General features: G+C 47.7%; 1 protein-coding gene across 1 annotated transcript in view; it reads right to left on the bottom strand.

Annotated features, from left to right (window-relative positions):
- Positions 1–12,090, bottom strand: part of SPAG1 (sperm associated antigen 1) — a 46,841-nt gene extending 34,751 nt beyond the window's left edge. The window contains exons 1-6 of the mRNA XM_055127350.1: positions 11,951–12,090; positions 9,116–9,275; positions 5,973–6,101; positions 4,394–4,458; positions 3,580–3,689; positions 465–570 (exon numbers count right to left, since the gene is read on the bottom strand). Of these exons, the coding sequence (XP_054983325.1) occupies positions 465–570; positions 3,580–3,689; positions 4,394–4,458; positions 5,973–6,101; positions 9,116–9,275; positions 11,951–12,090 (710 nt within the window). The remainder of the gene's footprint in view (positions 1–464; positions 571–3,579; positions 3,690–4,393; positions 4,459–5,972; positions 6,102–9,115; positions 9,276–11,950) is intronic.
- Positions 12,091–18,322: the final 6,232 nt, after the last annotated feature.

Consider the following 18,322-nt stretch of genomic DNA (forward strand, 5'->3'; position numbering starts at 1 on the left):
GCAATGCTCTGCAAGCAGAAGGCCTGGGCTTGATTCCTGGTCCAGCACGGTTCCCCGAGGACTGCCAGGTGTGATCCTGAGCACCAGTCCAGGAGTAGCTGCTGAGCACTGCCAGGGGTGGCTCTCAAAACAAAACACAAAGAGGCAAACACAAGGGAAATGATAAGTCACAAGTCCCTGGAATGGTTCTGATTCAGACTAGACTAATTATCACCAGTTAAATTGAAACATGATCAACTTTTTATTTTTTTTTGGGTCACACCTGGCGATGCACAGGGGTTACTCCTAGCTCTTCACTCAGGAATTACTCCTCCTGGCGGTGCTCAGGGGACCATATGGGATGCTGGGATTCGAACCCAGGTCGGCCGCGTGCAAGGCAAACGTCCTACCTGCTGTACTATCGCTCCAGCCCCCATGATCAACTTTTAAATTGAAAGTTTCAACCCCCGCAGAAGTCCGCTTGCCTCGTGTAATACATGACAGCCTCCTCGTAGTCTCCAGAGTGGAAGGCTTCATTGCCCTTCTCCCTTTCACGGGTAGCAAGAACATCTCTCTCCTTCTCGGTGAGGCCTAAAAATACAGGTTAGCTGGTATGGTGTTAAAAACAAAAAAAAAGAAAAGAAAAGAAAAGTACGAAACTGGAGCGATAGCACAGCAGGTAGGGCGTTTGCCTTGCATGCAGCTGACCTGGGTTCGATCCTCAGCATCCCTTATGGTCCCCTAAGCAACGCCAGGAGTGATTCCTGAGTGCAGAGCCAGGAGCAACCCCTTTTTGGGTGTGACCCAAAAAGGAAAAAAAAAAGTACTTAAGAGGTAGGAATGTTTCTCATGGGACTAAAGCACATGCTTTTCATGCAAGAGCCCAGCAACACATACCTAGCATTGCTAAGTAAAGCCAGGACCCTAAATGAAACCAACAACAAAAATAAGAGAATTTTTTTCTTTCTTTTTTCTTCTTTGGTTTTTGGATCACACCTGGCGATGTACAGGGGTTACTCCTGGCTCATGCACTCAGGAATTACTCCTGGTGGTGCTCGGGGGACCATATGGGATGCTGGGAATCAAACACAGTTCAGCCATGTGCGAGGCAAATGCCCTACCTGCTGTGCTATCACTCCAGCCCCCCAAATTAAGAGAAATTTTAAAAGAGTGCTTAATATACTGTAGCACTGTCATCCCATTGTTCATCGATTTGCTTGAGCGGGCACCAGCAATGTCTGCATTGTGAGACTTGCTGTTACTGCTTTTGGCATATCAAATACGCCATGGGGAGCTTGCCAGGCTCTGCCATGTGGGCAGGATACTCTCGGTAGCTTGCCAGGCTCTCAGAGAGGGATGTAGGAATCAAACCCATGTCGGCCATGTGCAAGGCAAAAGCCCTACCCGCTGTGCTATTGCTACAGTCCGCTTAATACACACACACACACACACACACACACACACACTTATTTGTTGTTTACTGAGGCCACATCTAGCAGTGCTCAGGGCTTACTCCTGGCTCTGCATTCAAGGATCACTTCCTAGCAGGTCATGGGGGACCCTGTGGGACATCGGGAATCAAATCTAGTCCGTCTGTATGCAAGGCAAGCGCCCTACCCACTGTACTTTCTCTCCAGCCACAAGAATTTATTTTCTGACAGAAGTATAAAGTTTATCACCAAAAGGTTTCCTAAATTCAAGGACATGCTTTTCAACCATTCACACTTATTTGGGGGTAGGGAAAAGGTGGGGTATACTTAGGGCCACTCCTGGCGCTGTGCTCAGAACTGACCCCTGGTCTCAGGGATGGCACACAATGAGAAGGTCAGGATGGCGGTTAGCAGGATGGAAGACAAGACCCTTGGCCCTTCTGCAGCTCCCAAGTGCAGTCATCCATCACACTTCTCAGGCGCGGGCATTTCTGTCTTATCTTGTTTGTGCTGAGTGTTTACTCCCAGGAGGTCACAGCGCCCGCCCGGACCTCTGGGGTTGGAGATTTTTATGATTGATTTTGGTTTATTTCAGTGGTTCTCTGCACTATGGACTTCAAATGAAACTGCTTTAGTTTTGGTTTGGAAACAAAACTAAAAATGGGATGGGGGAAGAATTTGGAAGAAAAAGAAAGAGGATTAAAAAAACAACAACAAAAACAAATTGAGGACCCAGAGATAGCACAGGGGTTAAGGCATAGCCTTGCATGCAGCGACTCCCCACCCCAGTTGATCCCAAGAACCACACAGGGTCCCCCAGCACTGACAGGAATGGCCCCCGGACACAGAACCAAGAGTAGTACCTGAGAAGCACCAGGTGTGGAGGGGTACTAAATTGGGTTTTCAGCATCCCAAGTATGTCCTCAGCCTATAGCCCACTGAGTTATTTCTCTGGCCCTGCTGTTTATCACGCACACACACACACATATACACACACACACACACACACACACACATATTTCAGGGGGACATACCTCGTGGTGCTTAGGGCTAACTCCTGGCTCTGTGCTCAGGATCTGAGGACTATATAGTCCTGGGAACTGAACCCAGATAGGCCACATGCAAGAAGCAAGTATCTTACGTACTGGACTATCTCTCTGGCCCTATTTTATTTTATTTTATTTATTTAAACACCATGGTCTACAAAGTTGTTCTCAATATAAGCTGTTACAGGCTTTTGATGTTCCAACACCAATCCCACCTACCTGAATGACATTCCTTCCACCATTGTCCCCAACGACCCCCCCAAGCCTGCCCGTTTATCAGGCACACAGCAATTTATTTTATATTGCTTGTAACAACCAAAATGGCTAAAGGGATTATCAAAAATATTTCAGTGAAAGAACATTTGTGAAAATTGTTATATCTCACCACAGGCTTGTGAAGTGTTTGAGGATTTCCTAAGCTGTTCATCACTAGCTGAGCCTTCAGTGTAACTGTTTTTGTGTGTTGAGTTTAGTTGGCTTCTATGTTACTTTCTCCTTTAGTTTGGTGTGCTCCTACTGGGATGTCAGTATTGTGGAGTGTTGCATATGTGGCCTTGCGGTTCTCTGGCCTTATTTTAAGCTCTTATTATAGAAGTATGATAACTGTTACACGTGAAATTAAAAAATGGACATAGCTGAACTTGTTAGAAGTGATCACTTCCAGGAGAAAATCGTGACACTTCCTCCCTACCTCGCATTCCCTTCAAGGCTGCGGCTGCGGTGCTACACATTTTGTCATGGCTGGCCTGGGGATCACAAAAGGTATGTGGGCAGGTGTTGGGGACCAAACTCCTGACCTCACGCCTACAGGCAGGTTTCCCACTCGTGTACCACAGCTCCAACATAGGTAACGTTGAGGGAATGTCTTCTGTGGCAAGAGATTTTGTTAAAAATTTTTTAATGTAAAGATTAACTTCTTTTATTGTTTGTGGATGTTTTGTGTTTGGGCCACACCTGACGGTGCTCAGAGCTTAGTCCTGGCTCTGCACTCAGGGATCATTCTTGGTGAGCTCAGGGGATCATATGGGATGCCAAGGATCAAACCTAGGTTGGCTGTGTGCAAGGTCAGCACCCTACCCACTCCAGCCCCAAGACTAAGTTATTCTTATTTTGCCCCCAATTACCTGTTATGTCTATACTCGTTTCAATTTTAGACAAATGCAACTTGTTGTTTATCACAGTTTTTTCTTTGTAATCTTCATCAAGCTTTGAGCACTCCTTTTCCACATCAAATCTTAAAAGAAAGGAGAATAATTCTGTAAAGTATGTTGTACGCAAGAAAATAAAATGTATGAATAATATTCTTGTACTATTGTGGTTGCTTCAGAAGCATGCTCCAAAAATGCACTTTGAATTGCAATTCTTATGCATTCTTGCTTAGAAAAAAACGTGATTTAATGAGAACTTGAATTAGTAATCAGATGTAAACTATTCAGAATGCTGTGATTACACTGATCAATTTCTCTCAAAATAATTTTTAAAACTCTGAGTAGGTGTATGGATTACAATATTATTTATTTTTGTTTGTGATTACAAAGAGATGCAGTAGTTTATGGGGAAGAAGAGATCAATATACCAAAAACAAAAACAACTTTTAAAGAAAAAAATACACACAAAGGGAAAGTGTTTAGGGGGCTGGAGAGATAGCTCAGTAGGCTGTGCACAGGCATTGCATGCAGGGAGCCTGATTTGATCTCCTTCACCACGCTGTATCTAGAACACTGTCAGGAGTGGCCCCTGAGCATACAGCTGGGAGTAGCCCCTGAGCAGTGTTGGGTGTATGGCCAAAGGGGGAGGGGAGTTGAGGGGAAGGGGGAGGAAGGCAGGGGAAGGGCGAGGGGAAGGAAGGGAAGAAGAGAAGGGAGGGAGAAGGGGAAGAAGGAGAAGGGAAGAGGGAAGTAAAAGGGAAGGAGGAAGGGAAGGAAAGGGAAAACATACTTGTCCCACTCTGCATAATCTCTTGGAATTTTCTTTTTAGCCGGTTTACTTTTGGTGTGTTTTTCCTGTAGCAAAATCATATTTCACATGATTAGTAGGTTTCACCGTAAATGCACATACTGGCCGATGTGACTAAGCAAGGGAATGTAAAGTATGGGGCTCACACTGGAATCTGAAGCACTGGCTAGAAAAACTGAATGGGTGACTCAGCCACCCTGGCAGTGAGCACTTAGTACCAGAACCCCATGGAGGAAACAGCAGTATTGGTGAAAGAAACAAAAAAACTGTAGCAAATACCACAAAGAAACAAATGGAATGGATAACAAAAATAGTATCCTTGAAGACATAAATCCAATATTGTAATTAACAGAATAATATACAGCAAGTTCCAAAAGAATTTGAAATTTAGGGGCCAAAGTGACAGGATAAGAGTTAAGGTTTTTGCTCTGCATGCAACCCACCTGGATTCCATCCCAGCACCCGAGAGGGTCCCTGAGCATTGTCAGGAGTGATCCCTGAGCTGCTGAGTCAGGAGTAACCCATGAACACAGCAGGGTATGGGCCCGAAACCCAAAAAAAAGTGTTAAAGTTAATTCTAGAAACAATCTATGGTACTTAAGAGTACATGCCTAAAATCTTACAACTCACACACGTGAGACTCAAAGCTGGGGAAGTTTTGCATGCAGCAGACATTGGTTTGATCCTTGGCTAACAGAGGTTAATCCCTGAGCATTGCTGTGTGTGAGCCACACCCCACAGGTGCAATAAAAATATGATTTCTGATGAGCTGATTAATTTATGATGGACACCCAACTGGTACTAATTCTATCTTTGAAAAGACTCAATTACATTCTCACTGGCTCCCTTAGAAGAGTCAGACAACGGGGGCTGGAGTGATAGTACAGTGGGTAGGGCTTTTGCCTTGCATGTGGCTGACCCGAATTCAATCCCTGGCATCCTATATAGTCCCCCAAGCATGGAGTGATTCCTGAGTGCAGAGCCAGGAGTAACTCCTGAGCATCGCTGGGTGTGACTCAAAAAGAAAAAAAAGACTCAAGTATTGGCTCACAAAGTCCAACTGAGTTCTGCCCTGCCCCCACCTCCTGTGCCATGCTTTCCCTGTGTGACAAGCCCCTGGGATGATGACCTCATGGGGGGGCACCTGCCCACTCCTGACCAAGTACCAGCTGGGTGGCTTAAAGTGACCACACCCAGTCACCTGCACATTGAAGGCAACAGAAGGGACGAGGGAAGCAATCACCAGAACCCCCACAAATGTTTCTCTGGGGAAGGGGGAGTGCTCCCAAGCAGTGCCCCGGGGTGGGGAGTGATAGTAATACTCAGCCAGCCTGGAGCAGGGGCCACTTGGGGTGCCAGGGATCAAACCAGGGTCAACTGGATGCAAAGCAAAAACCCGCTGTATTATCGCTCTGGCCCCAAAATTCCTTCTGTGACTCAAGAAAAAAAACCAGCTGCTGGGTGGGGCTGGGGAAACCTCCACTTTGGCCCCTGGGTTATACAGAGATAGCGCTTCTACTGAATGAAGCCCCCAGGCCCACCCCCATCCCAAAGCACCCACCTTCCTGTCGCAGAGAGAGTTCCTGGCACCGCGGACGGGAGGGAGTGGGTCCCCACGAGGCGCCGGGACTGTTTCGGCGTCGGTGCACTGGATTTTGCCTTCTTCTTTTTTAATTTCCGACACCCAGCTCTGAGAAGGGAAATGACGACAGTTTGAAACCAGTAAAGCAGCCGAGAGTGATAGGGACACAGGGAGGGCGCTGGCCTTGCATGTGGTCAACCCCGCCCCATCCCCACCACCCTGTACGGACCCCAGATAATGGACCCCAGATAATGGACCCCAGATACTGGACCCCAGAGCCCCTCCAGGAGTAATTCCTGAGTGCACAGCCAGGAGTGAGCCCTGAGCATCGCTGGGAGTGGCCCCAAAACAAAATTTAAAAATAAAACAATAATAATGATGATGATGATAACAATAATATGGCCTTGGGAAGTGCTCAGGGGTTACTTCTGGCTCCATCTGGCTCTGTGCTCAGGATCACTCCTAGCAGTGCTTGGGGAAACACCAGGAGTTGAGCCCTTGTCCGCTGTGCAATCTCCCCAGCCCCCCACACCTCCGTGAACTGACTTTAAGGATTCACAGTGTCCTGTTTCTCTGCCTGCCAGGACCTTGCCCCTCTTTTCATGGGTGCACATAGTATAGTAGGCAGGGCTCTTCCCTTGCAAGCTCTTGGCTGACAACCGGAGTTCAATCCCTGGCACCTACTCTAGTGCCCTGAGCGCACCAGGAGAGATCCCTGAGTGCAGGCACTTTTTCATTTTTTTTTTTTAATTGTTGCTTCGAAAACCTGAGGCCTCAGGGCATTGGGACACAGGGTATGGAGGGCGGTCATGCGCGTAGCGTTGGTGCTGTCCAGGGATCTGCACCCTGCGCGTGGGGCGCACCCCCCCCAGCCTGAGGTGCTCTCGCTGGAGAGCCCATGCTCTTGGTTGTGGGATCCCGCAGGCAGTGCAGCCCAGTGCAGCCCGGGAGGCGAGCGGGGATCCAACCCAGGCCTCACGCCCGCCAGGCAGGCACTCTGCCGACAGAGCCGTCCCAGAGGCCCTTAGCCGCCTGACTTCGTTTTATTTGCGGGGCCACACACCTGGTGGTGCTCAGAGGCTAGTTCTAGCTCGGGGCTTGGGGTCACTCCTGTCAGTGCTCAGAGGACTTTGTGGTGCTGGGGACAGAACCAGAAGATCTCCAGCTCTCGAAGCTTGGGCTCCGGCCCCGGGAGCTCTCTCCCGGGCCGTCACGCATGGACAGTTAAGTGCAGTCACAGTGCTGCTGCCCTTCCATTTCTCCTGCAAGATCTTGATCATCACCCCTTTCCCCAGGCTGGACCAAAACTGCTCCTCTCCTACATTAGCCGCATAGAAACCCTCTGTTCAGTGTTGGTCTTTGACTGCTGTGAGGCTCCAGGAGGGCGCAGCGCCCCTCCTCACCTTCTCGAGCCCAGAGCGAGGACAGCAGCTACTGAGTCCACAGCAAGCTTCCCAGCCTCGAAGGTCACAGGGGCCAGCAAGGAGGACTCAACAGGACGTCTCTCTCTCTCTCTCTCTCTCTCAGCGCGAGGCGACCGAGCCGGGGGACCAGAGCGATAGTGCAGCAGGTGGGACTGTTGCCCTGCACACAGCCGCCCTGCTTGGACCCCTGGCATTCCATAAGGTCCCCTGAGCCTGCCAAGAGTGACTCCTGAGCACAGGGCTAGGAATAACCCCTGAGCACTGCCGGATATGGCCCCAAGACAGAGAGAGAAGAGAGAAGAGAGGAGAGAGGAGAGAGGGAGAGACAGAGACAGAGACAGACAGAGAGGGAGGGGGGAGAGAGAGATGGAGAGAGGCAGAGAGAGAGAGTGTACCAATTTTTATTCATCATATTGAGAGTCTAATATTTGTCAGATCCTCTTCAAATAGGCCCCAGGAGACAGCAAAGAACCGTATCATTTTGTTTGTTTGCTTATTTAGCTTTTTTGGGTTACACCAGGGGATGTTCAGGAGCTCTGCACTCAGGAATTACTCCTGGCAGTGCTCGGGGGATGGGATGCCAGGGATCGAAACTGGATCGGCCGCATTCAGAGCAAACACCTTCCTTGCTGGACTATCACTCCGCTCCAGAGATTTATGTTTTTACCACTGAAAATATTTCCTACGTATCATCAGCCTTCACTTCTTATGTTGATTTCGTTTACATTGAACATAAGACAACATGGATATAAGTTTTAGAAGAAAATACTCCTATCACAAATTAGCAAAATTAGCTGATGTTATTACTTTGGTTATATGTACTCAACTTAGAAATTACCTTTGATTTGCAAATAGCCAAATATAAGTTTTTCTCTATGTCATATTTTTCGAAGCAATATTAGTGTGACTAGACTCATTCACTCTTACATTGGACAAATATACATACAAAATATATTTCTAATGTATATTTTGGATGATGCCAACATTTAATAAATCAGATGTATATTTGGAAAAGAAAAACTTAGTTATAATTACTTACATTATTACTCAATATTTATATGCTTAATTTTATCTATGATTTTAAATAATACATATATATATATATAACATAGAGATCACATTCCCAATACTTGTGAGCTATAGCTTCCAATTTCTGAGTATTCTATTGTATATTTTGGATATAACGATTTAATTTCTTACCAAACTTAAAAAGGCACACATGATATAGATCCTAAAAGCCAATACCAAAGTTCTTAACTTGGACTATTTTAATAAGTATTAAGTTTAATTCAAAATGCTCATAATAAATTTAAACAGGAATGGAGCAATAGCACAGCGGATAGGGCATTTGCCTTGCATGTGGTCGACTTGGGTTTGATTCCTCCGTCCCTCTCAGAGAGCCCGGCAAGCGACCGAGAGTATCCATCCTGTCTGTACGGCAGAGCCTGGCAAGCTACTTGTGGCATATTCGATATGCCAAAAACAGTAATAGCCAGTCTCACAATGGAGATGTTACTGGTGCCCGCTCGAGCAAACAGATGAACAACGAGACAACAGTGCTACAGTGCTATCACTAAAAAGTTGTTATGACAGCAAGAAGCCTGGGGTTTCTGGTGAGCGAAGCAGATGTCCACATGGCCCCAAACCCCAGAAGGCTGGGATGTCAGGGAAGGGGGTACCGGATGGCGTGTTCTCTACCTTTATATCCCCGTCAATTTTCTCCCACTCTTCTGCGGTAAAACTGGACGCGGTTGCTGCAGGCTTGTCTTTCCGCAGAGCCCGACTTTGAGGGGCCAGTTTTTGAAGGCGCTTTTCACAGAGCTCTGTAAGTTCAGGATAATACCCTTCCTCGCCGGACCTTGACACAAAATTCAGAATTTCACTTTACTGTGGGTTGTCTAGACCAGTGGATGAAAGTATCTAAATGCAGGGGTTCCACGGAGATCTCGGGGGCTACCCCCACCTCCCACCCACTCCCTCGACCCACATAACCCTCATTATTTTCTGTTCCTCCATGGAGTGGAGGGGCTACAATGAAAGGGGGGAAATGAGACAGCCCAAAGACACCAATTTCCATTCCAAATTTTCTATTTTATTTATTTTTATTCCTTTACCTTTTCCCCCAAATCCAGCTATTCATAGGGCTTACTCCAGGCTCTGTGCTCAGGGTCGCTCCTGGAGGGCTCAGGGGACCTTGTGAGGTTCCAGGGATCAAAAACAAGTCAACCATTTTTGCACGGCAGGCATGCTACTCATTGTTCTATCGCTCCAGCCTCCATTTTTATTTGCTTTTGAGTCAGCAGCTCAAAAACAGGTGCTCAGGGGCAACTCTTTGCTCAGGGTTCACTCAGCAGTGCTCAGGGGACCATGCACTGTCGGCGACTGAACCTGGCCTCCTATCTGCAAAGCGTGCTCTCTAGCCAGCTTGTTCTCTCTGGCTCACATCACACATTTTAAAAGTTACAGGGATGAGACTGGAGCTATAGTACAGTGGGGAGGACGCTTGCCTTGCACATGGATGATCCGGGTTCAATCCCCAGCCCTGTACATGTCCCCTAAGCCACCAAGAGTGGTTCCCCGAGTGCAGAGCCAAGAGTAAGCCCTAAGCACCACTGGTGGGGCTCCGCCCACAAAAATTACAACTAATAACACTTTCACCCGCCTTTAATACATGTTAATTTTGTACATAAGGTTCATTTAAAGTTTTAAATGAATAACATAAAAATAGACACACCCCTATACTCAGTGCAGTTCAACAGCCAAGATCTAGAAAGAACACAAGTGCCTGAGGAGAGTGAGCAGAGAGAGAAACTCCACATCCACATACATATGCAGTCTGCATACACGAAGGAACAGCACTGGGCTGATGCGGGGGGTGGAACGCTATAGTTTGCTTCAATGTGGCTGGAACGGGAGGGGGTCATGGATAGGGAACTGAGTCAGAAGGAGAAGGATGAACGTGTACTGATCTCTCTTGTATGTGGGGTATAAATAAAGTCCGGAAATAGTGCCCAACGGAAACGACCCCTGACATCATGCCAAAGGAAGCGAGGCTGAGAGTGGGGGGTGGCAGGAGCAGGGACTGGAGGGGGGTAGTGGAGATACCGGCACGCTGGTGGCAGGCCTGGTGTAGGAATATGGTACCCATTCAGCAATATTAGTACTGGGAACGGAGAGACAGTACAGTGGGAGAGCGCTTGCCTTGCATGCTGCTGACCTGAGTTTGATCCCCGGCACCCCATCTGGTCCTCCCGGCCCTGCCAGGAGCATCCCTGAGCACAGAGCCAGGAGTCAGCTCCGAGCATGGCCTGGTGTGGCCCCAAAAACAAAACAATAACAACAAAAACCATATTTATACTATGATAAGCCATGATCATGCAAAGATTAACAATTAAAATGGGTAATATAGGTGCAAAATAAAACCTTTTGCTTTTTGGTTTTTTATGTAATTATACCTGGCAGTCCTAAGGCACTGCTCCTGACGTGGTCACGGGTCGCTCCTGACATTGGTTGGGGGATCACACGCGGTACCATGGATTTGAACGTGGGTTGACGACATGCCAGGCAGGTAAGTGCCTTACCACCTGTACTATCTCTATGTGTCTTCCTTTGTCCTTTAAATTATTTATTTAGTTTTGGGGAGGGGGGCAATCATTGCTTGGGAGGACCCCTCCAAGTGAGAGATGTTTGGGGACCATATTGGGGGCAGGAAACTGAACACATACAGGTGTGTTCCTTAGCCTCTATACCACCTTTCAGGCCCTAGAAACTGCGAGTGTTGGGGGTGGGGGGATAGTTATAAATGGAAATTTGATGTGAGATGGAATGTGAGACATGCTGCTTACTTCCCAAGGAGGAGCTTCTGCTCCTGATTCTTCACCCGCCCTCCCTGCTACATGGATAGAAGAAAATGGCAGAGGAGGTGGGGGACAGAGGGACGGGACAGGGAAAAGGCGTTTTCCCTGCATACCTTACACTACCCGGCATGGTCTGAGCACCGAAACAAAGGACGAGATAAGAACACTCAGTCCAGCCACTAGAAACTCCGTTTCTGCCCAGCTCGTGGAGACCTGTGCTCTTTCTGGCTTGTGACTTACTGACATCCATTCCCCGCCCCCCCTTGTTTGTCAGCCCAGAGACCCTGCGTCTGGACCCTCTTCACGAGCCCATCTCCCCCTCTTTTGCCTCTGTCCACCCTAGAAGCTCCAAGCCTCCGCCTGAGAGCACAGTGGTTTGGGGAAGACAGCAAGTGCACCATCTTTTCAAGTTCCTAGGGCCCGATTAACCCTGTTTCTCCCCAAAACTTGGCGCGCCACTGCTGGCTTCAAGAGGCAAACTGCCTTGTTGAACAAGTCTGCAGAAACAACCTCAGGATCAAAACCGCTGCTCCAGAACTCCAAACAGGGGCAACAACAAAAACAGCCTCAACATTTAAAAATGGGCGCTAATATTTCTAAACTAGCTTTGGGTTTGCCAAGTTCCTGGTTCCTTTAACAATGGCAGACTTGAACGTAGATGATTTTAAATGCTTACCGGAGCTCACAGAGAATTTTTTCCAAATGCTTAACATTGGAACATTTCTCTATGTACTTGAAATCCAAATGTTCGACGGGAATTTTAAACGTTTTTGTCGTTCCGAACCCCCACAGTGAGGGATTATCTTCTGTAGTCATAGCTGAAAACATAAAGTAAGGAAACAGTTGAGAATTTAATATATATCCAAATACTGCAAGGCAAATAGGTAGGGGGGCCCTGATAATGTGCTTTGGGGAAACAGTAATAATTGAAAACCTAAGCAGAGATTTCCGAGCACTGAAGTAGCCCAAAGGCGTGAGGACCATCACTCTTAGATGCAGAGATCCTGAGCTCTGTAGCCAGGGGACACTGAAGCACCACCCAGATGCAGAAATCCAAGGTCCCATCCATGAGATTATGAAGAGCCCATCAACAGTGCAAGGGATGAGATTATAGAAGACCATTAATAGTGGTTTTTCTATGACAACACCCAGATTAACTTTTACTACGTGAAAACATGAATCTGGCAGTGATAGCACAGCGGGTAGGGCATTTGCCTTGCACACAGCTGACTCAGGCTAGATTCCTCCATCCCTCTCCAGAGCCCGGCAAGCTACTGAGAGTATCCTGCCTGTAGGAGAACATGGGGTTTGTCCTTTTAGCCTTGACTTAGGGAACATAGATTATCTTAAAGCAATGTTTTTTTCTGTATGGACACAGGAAGACAATATTGTGCTCGTAACTTGGGAGTTGATTGACTCCAATAATATTTACTTCTGGGCATCTGCTTTCTTAACTCAAGTTGCCCTCAGTTCCTAGCATTCCAAAATCAGGGTCCCGATGAGGGACAGGATGGATCCAGGGCAAGTGGTGAGTTATGTGTTACCCTGGCATCGAGATAGGCCAGGCCAAAGCACCACAATACTCAACTATAAGTTGAGGGCATGATCATGGACAATGCTGTCATGATCCAAAGGTAACGACGAGACTAGGACCCTGCTGGGGTTAGGAAGACTAACCTGGCCTGAGGACTGTATAGTGAGATGTCCTCAGGAAGAACCAAACTTTCTATCTCTTACTGTGCTCATACAGAATGACATTGCTAGAAATATTAGAAGTAGATTTACTATAACTATTTAAGTAGATTACTAGCTCACACCCTGACACACCCTTGTTTGGACCCCCACCCTTGAGTGGATCTCCTTAGATGAGATTTCCTTAGATGAGATTTGGTTAATCTCCTCGAGAAGTGGTCTTACCCTTCTTTGTTGATTTGTTGATGTTAAACTCACCTTTGTGTCACCACCCTATGTAATTTGCTATAAAAACTAAGATTGTGGGGCACTGAGGGGAGATAGAAGAGACGGGGAGAGAAAGAAGACAAGGGGTACAGAGACAGAAGGGGCAGAAGACAGAGGAAGAAGACACAAGACGCAGAGAGACAGACACAGAGACAGACGAAGAGAGCACAGTGGCACACACATAAGCAGAGTACAAGATGTAAGAAGTGAGAGCGAGCGGGGCAGAAAGGGAATTAGAGGAAGATCCAGAGAGAGATCGAGAACCGGGAGAGAAGCAGAGAGAGAGAACGAAATAAACTGATCGAGCAACCAGTTTGGCCTTCTTCCTTCCTTTGCCTGCCTCATCATCACCATCAACCTCCCCCGGGGTGGGGAAGCTGGAGACTACGGAATGCCGGCAGCGGGAGAGATAGAGCCCCGGTGGGCCCCCCTCTTTCCTTTTGTGTTTTTACACACCTGCCCGCACGGCAGAGCCTGGCAAGCTACCCGTGGCGTATTGGGTATGCCAAAAAAGTAACAAGAAGTCTCACAATAGAGACGTTACTGGTGCCTGCTCGAGCAAATCGATGAGCAATGGGATGCCAGTGACAGTGACAGTGATGTGAAAACATAGCGAATCCATTTGGAAAACCTGTATAAAGCTCCTTCTGAACATTGTTCGCAGCTTCCTCTGCAAGTCCACTTGAACATGTATGTCACTTGCTTGTCTTTCTGTCTCTTTACTTCCCCTTTTCTGTTCTAAGAAGCCTGTGTTCTCTCCAATGTGTATCTCTCCTTTTCTCTCTCCCCTCACATCTTTTAAAATCGGTCTCAATAACAACCTTGCTTCACCATTTTGCCTCCTCAGTGAAATTCTTTTCTGTGAGGGAAGGAGATGGACCCACAGTGCCCATGTTGTGGTTGGGGCTGGCCTGATCTAGGCCAGGCGTTTGCCTGGGCACTGGAGGCCGAGGTGGGTTGAGCAGAGAAGTGGAAACACTTTTCTCAAGCCAATATCCCATGCTTCCCACTTGACTCAGCTACTGGCCACACCAAGGCACAATTTGGATAGTATTTGATAACCACTTAGATACTTATAAAAGTTTTGTTTTTATTTCCACAGAAAAGGAGGTGGACTATGTTCTCCACTCACTTTCAACTTCCTAAAACACAACAGTCAACATTCAGGGTTTATCTCACATAGGCAAAATTGAAATACAGTAACAAAACATTTGGTTCTGTAGGGGGAAATAAATCTTTTCCTCTGCCCATTCATGATCTATCCTGGATGCCTGCAAATTAACTGAAAAAAAAAAAAAGAACAAGCAAACAAAAAAACAGATTATTTTTGTTTTGCTTTGTGGGTCACAGCCGGTGGTGCTCAGGGCTTGCTCCTGCCTCTGCTCTCAGAGACAACTCTTGAAAGTGCTGGGGAGACCATCCGGGATGCAGGGAGATTGGTGACCCCAGTACTATCTCCCTAGTAGACAAGACGATACAGAAAATAGTTTGGTTTTGATGCACCTCGGGGCTTCAGAGAAAAGAAGTGAAAATCCAAAGCCAGAGTTCTTCCTGGGAACTCATCTCCCGTTCTGATAAGGGTGACTGGACCTTGGGAAAGAGGTGGGGGTGTTCAGGGAGGGTAAATCTATGGGAGAAACAACGGAAGACAGGACTTATTTAGGGCACTTTCCTCTGGCAGCCTCACCTGGTGGGACTGGGGCTGGAGAGGACAGAGGGCAGTTTCCCAAAGGGAAGCGCTGCCTTCCAGGACAGAATTTCACGGCAGAGGGTCCTTCCCGGGTCTAGTGCTGAAAATCATTTTGAGGGCCTGGAGGAACAGCTTGGTGACTTGCAAGCACATAGTCACGAGTGTCCTGGATATGGTTGGCACAGTCCTGGCCACCGTGCTGTTTGGGCTTGACAACCCAAAGGGTCCCCCGTGCCACAATCCAACCCTGGCTGCACCACAGCCAGGTGTGTATGTATGAACCACATAAAGGGATGCATCACCCCCGCCCCAAAACAACTAGAAAGAGGTGTGAGTGCCACAAGGAACGGATTCCACACAAAACTACAGCAATAATGTATGTGTCTCCACCAAGAATGTGCCCCACTCCCATGAGCAACGCAAAGCTCTGAGAGCACCACAATCGGACACTCACGCAATCCCCAGCCACCCATTACTGCAAACAACAGCAAAGAGGATGGAAGCGATTTTAAAAAGAAACATGGGGAGGCTAGAAGGATAGTATAGTGGGTAAGGCACTTGTCTTGCATCCTGCTAGGGTTCAATCCCCAGCACCCCACGTGGTTCCCTCCAAGCACTGCCAGGAGTGATTCTTGAGCACAGAGTCAGAAGCACATCTTTGGGTGTGTCAAACAAACAAAACGTTTTTTTAAAACCTAACATAATGAAAGAGAAATGAGGAGCAGCAATAGTCCAATTCATTAGAAGCATGTCCTGCAGTACAGCTCAATGTCAGCGCTCTGCAGGAAGGGGGCGCTCTGACGCATTCCTGGCTGGCTTTGACTTGACAGAATATCTGGGTCATTTCATCACCTTTGAGATAGGATTCAGCTGAGAAGTGAGATTGTGCTTGTTGCACAGAGCCAGCAGAGATCAGTTTGAGTTCCGCTAACATTGTCTCGGCCCAAGCTGATCACTTTTTGTCTTCGGGGCCATGTCTGGTGGTGCTCCAGCCAGTCACTCCTACCTTGGGGCTCAAGGACCCATGTGGACCAGCTGCAGGCCAGGCAAACACCTTAACCTTAACACCTTAACACCTTTACGACGTCTGACTCTGCAAGATGAGAACTTTCAAACGCCCAGAATGGAATCTCTGATGAGCTAGTCATCACTATGCACCTATTGGGATAAAATTGATTACCCTGATAGTATCTGGCAGACTCTGATTGGAATTTGTATTGTATGTTTACAGTGAAAATATCCTAAATTCATCTCATTCTGGGGACTGGAGAGATAGTACAGGAGACGGGGCACTTGCCTTGCATTGAAACTGGCCCACCTGTGTTCAATCTCCAGTGTCCCATATGGTTCCCAAAAACCGCCATGAGTGATCCCTGAGTACAGAGCCAGGAGTAACCCCTGAGCATGACCAGGTGTGCCCCAAACAAATAAACAACAACAACATTCTCATTCTGAACGTCATTTCAACATTTTTTTGTTTTGTGTGGGCCACACCCGGTTCTCAGGGCTTACTCTTGGCTGGTCTCCGGGATCACCTGGTCTGGAACCCGGTTGACCAGGTGCAAGGCAAATGCTCCACCCTCTGTATTATGGCTCCCGCCCCACCCTTTCAACATTTCTGGAAGCTGGAACGTTTGCTTGTTGTCCGGTAGTAAACTTCTCACCACCACTAAATGTGCATGCTTCAGTTTTAAGAGCTCTGCCACAGCATATTTGCTCTCTTTAGAATTCTTGCTTCGACGTGCAACGCTTTTGTTTCTAGTCGGGAAAACCCCCGGTCCGAGGTGGGGTTCAAGTCTTCTCCTTTATCTGGACGGCCCCACACCCACTGCCCTAGAGTGCCTAACTAGCCTGCTGACCTGGTGTGTGACTAGGAACTCTTGCATCGAGACCAGCGTTCCAGCACAGGCGCGCGCAGCGCCCCCTGCTGCCGGAGCCAGAGGAGTGCATCCTCCAGCCTAGCAACGGTTTCTATGTACAGCGCAGGGGGCGCGAGGCAGCGGGTCCACAGCCGCTCGCAACGGCCAGGGGTTACCCGGGGATCCTCTGATTCCGCTCCATTATTCCGCACTCTCGGCCCAGGGTCTCCAGGACCCCACTCCAGGCTGCCCACTTCAATGCCGGCCAGTCGGAGTGGGGGAGAGGAGGACCCTCGGTTTGTTCCCCAGTGCCGGGAGGATAATCCTCACCCTGAACTGGACCATGCATTTGCGCCTCCAGCTCCGCTTTGCAGCCCGGCTCCGGGCACAGGGCTGATAGCCTTCTGGCCGACAAGTACTCACCTGGGTGGCCCACGGGAGCGCAGGACAGTACCTGGCCTGCAAGCGCTGGGCAGAGGGGGCGTGGAGCCACCACCGGATTAGGGGGCGGGCGGGGCCTAAGCAGCCAACTGATTGATTGGCTACCCTCAGCCCCGCCATGTCGCTGATTGGACCGACGGGCCAGTCTTGCCCCGCCCCGAGCCGTTATGGGAAGAAAATCGAAGAGTTGAAGTTGAATTCTCTTTCCTCTCCCATTCCCTTGGTTTTCTATTGCATGAATATGCTCTTACTGTTTGTTTCAGAGACTTGGGCTACCTGCCAGGAAATATCTACTCCTTAAGTAACTACTGAAACAATCTTTTGAGAAATCTGGATTTCATCCTGGATTAAGTTATTCCCTCTTTTGTACAAAAAAGGGTAAATGAAAGAAAATTCCCTCATCCTTATGCATTCAAAAATTTTCGAGTGCTGACTTGAATTAGACACTATACTTACTGCATACTCTAATGTAAAGTTGGTAAGACAATGCATTTCAGAGGAATAATGCTAGATATAACACGCTTAATATCAGATGAGTTAAAGTATCTAATGTTGTCTTTGACACAAAACAGTTCAATAAATGTATATCTCTCCTTGCACTGAAACTTAGACTAGTAGGCAATGATAATGGCAAAACAAGTCCAATGTTAATTATATTTAGATGATGTCCATTGCCAATGCAGGACAGTGTTGAATTTGCATACTTGTAAAGATTCAAATCTTAAGAGTAATCCTTAGATTACTTTGCTATATTGCCATGAGGAGCAGTATCTCAAGCTTTGGGTTATGTAGTCATTTCATGGCTCTTAGAATGAGCCAGCAGTTCCTCCAGCATTCTGCCCTAAAATACTCAGCCCACTATATGGTCAAACAGTTTACTTCCATCACATGGAGAAATCCTTGAGATTTGGGAGAATAGCTGCAATCCCACACTTCTCTATAATTCCCCTCCCCTCAACACTCCAACGTTTGTTGGGAAAGGTGTGGAAAACCCTCTAGCCTTGTTCACCGCCCCTTTACCACTTGAGCTATCTCTCGTGCTCCGACAGATGTTTTGTTAACATGGGACAGATTATTTGTTCAATGTTAGAGACACACA

This window comes from Sorex araneus, chromosome 2 (genome assembly GCF_027595985.1).
Source record: "Sorex araneus isolate mSorAra2 chromosome 2, mSorAra2.pri, whole genome shotgun sequence".
Classification (NCBI taxonomy): Eukaryota; Metazoa; Chordata; class Mammalia; order Eulipotyphla; family Soricidae; genus Sorex; species Sorex araneus.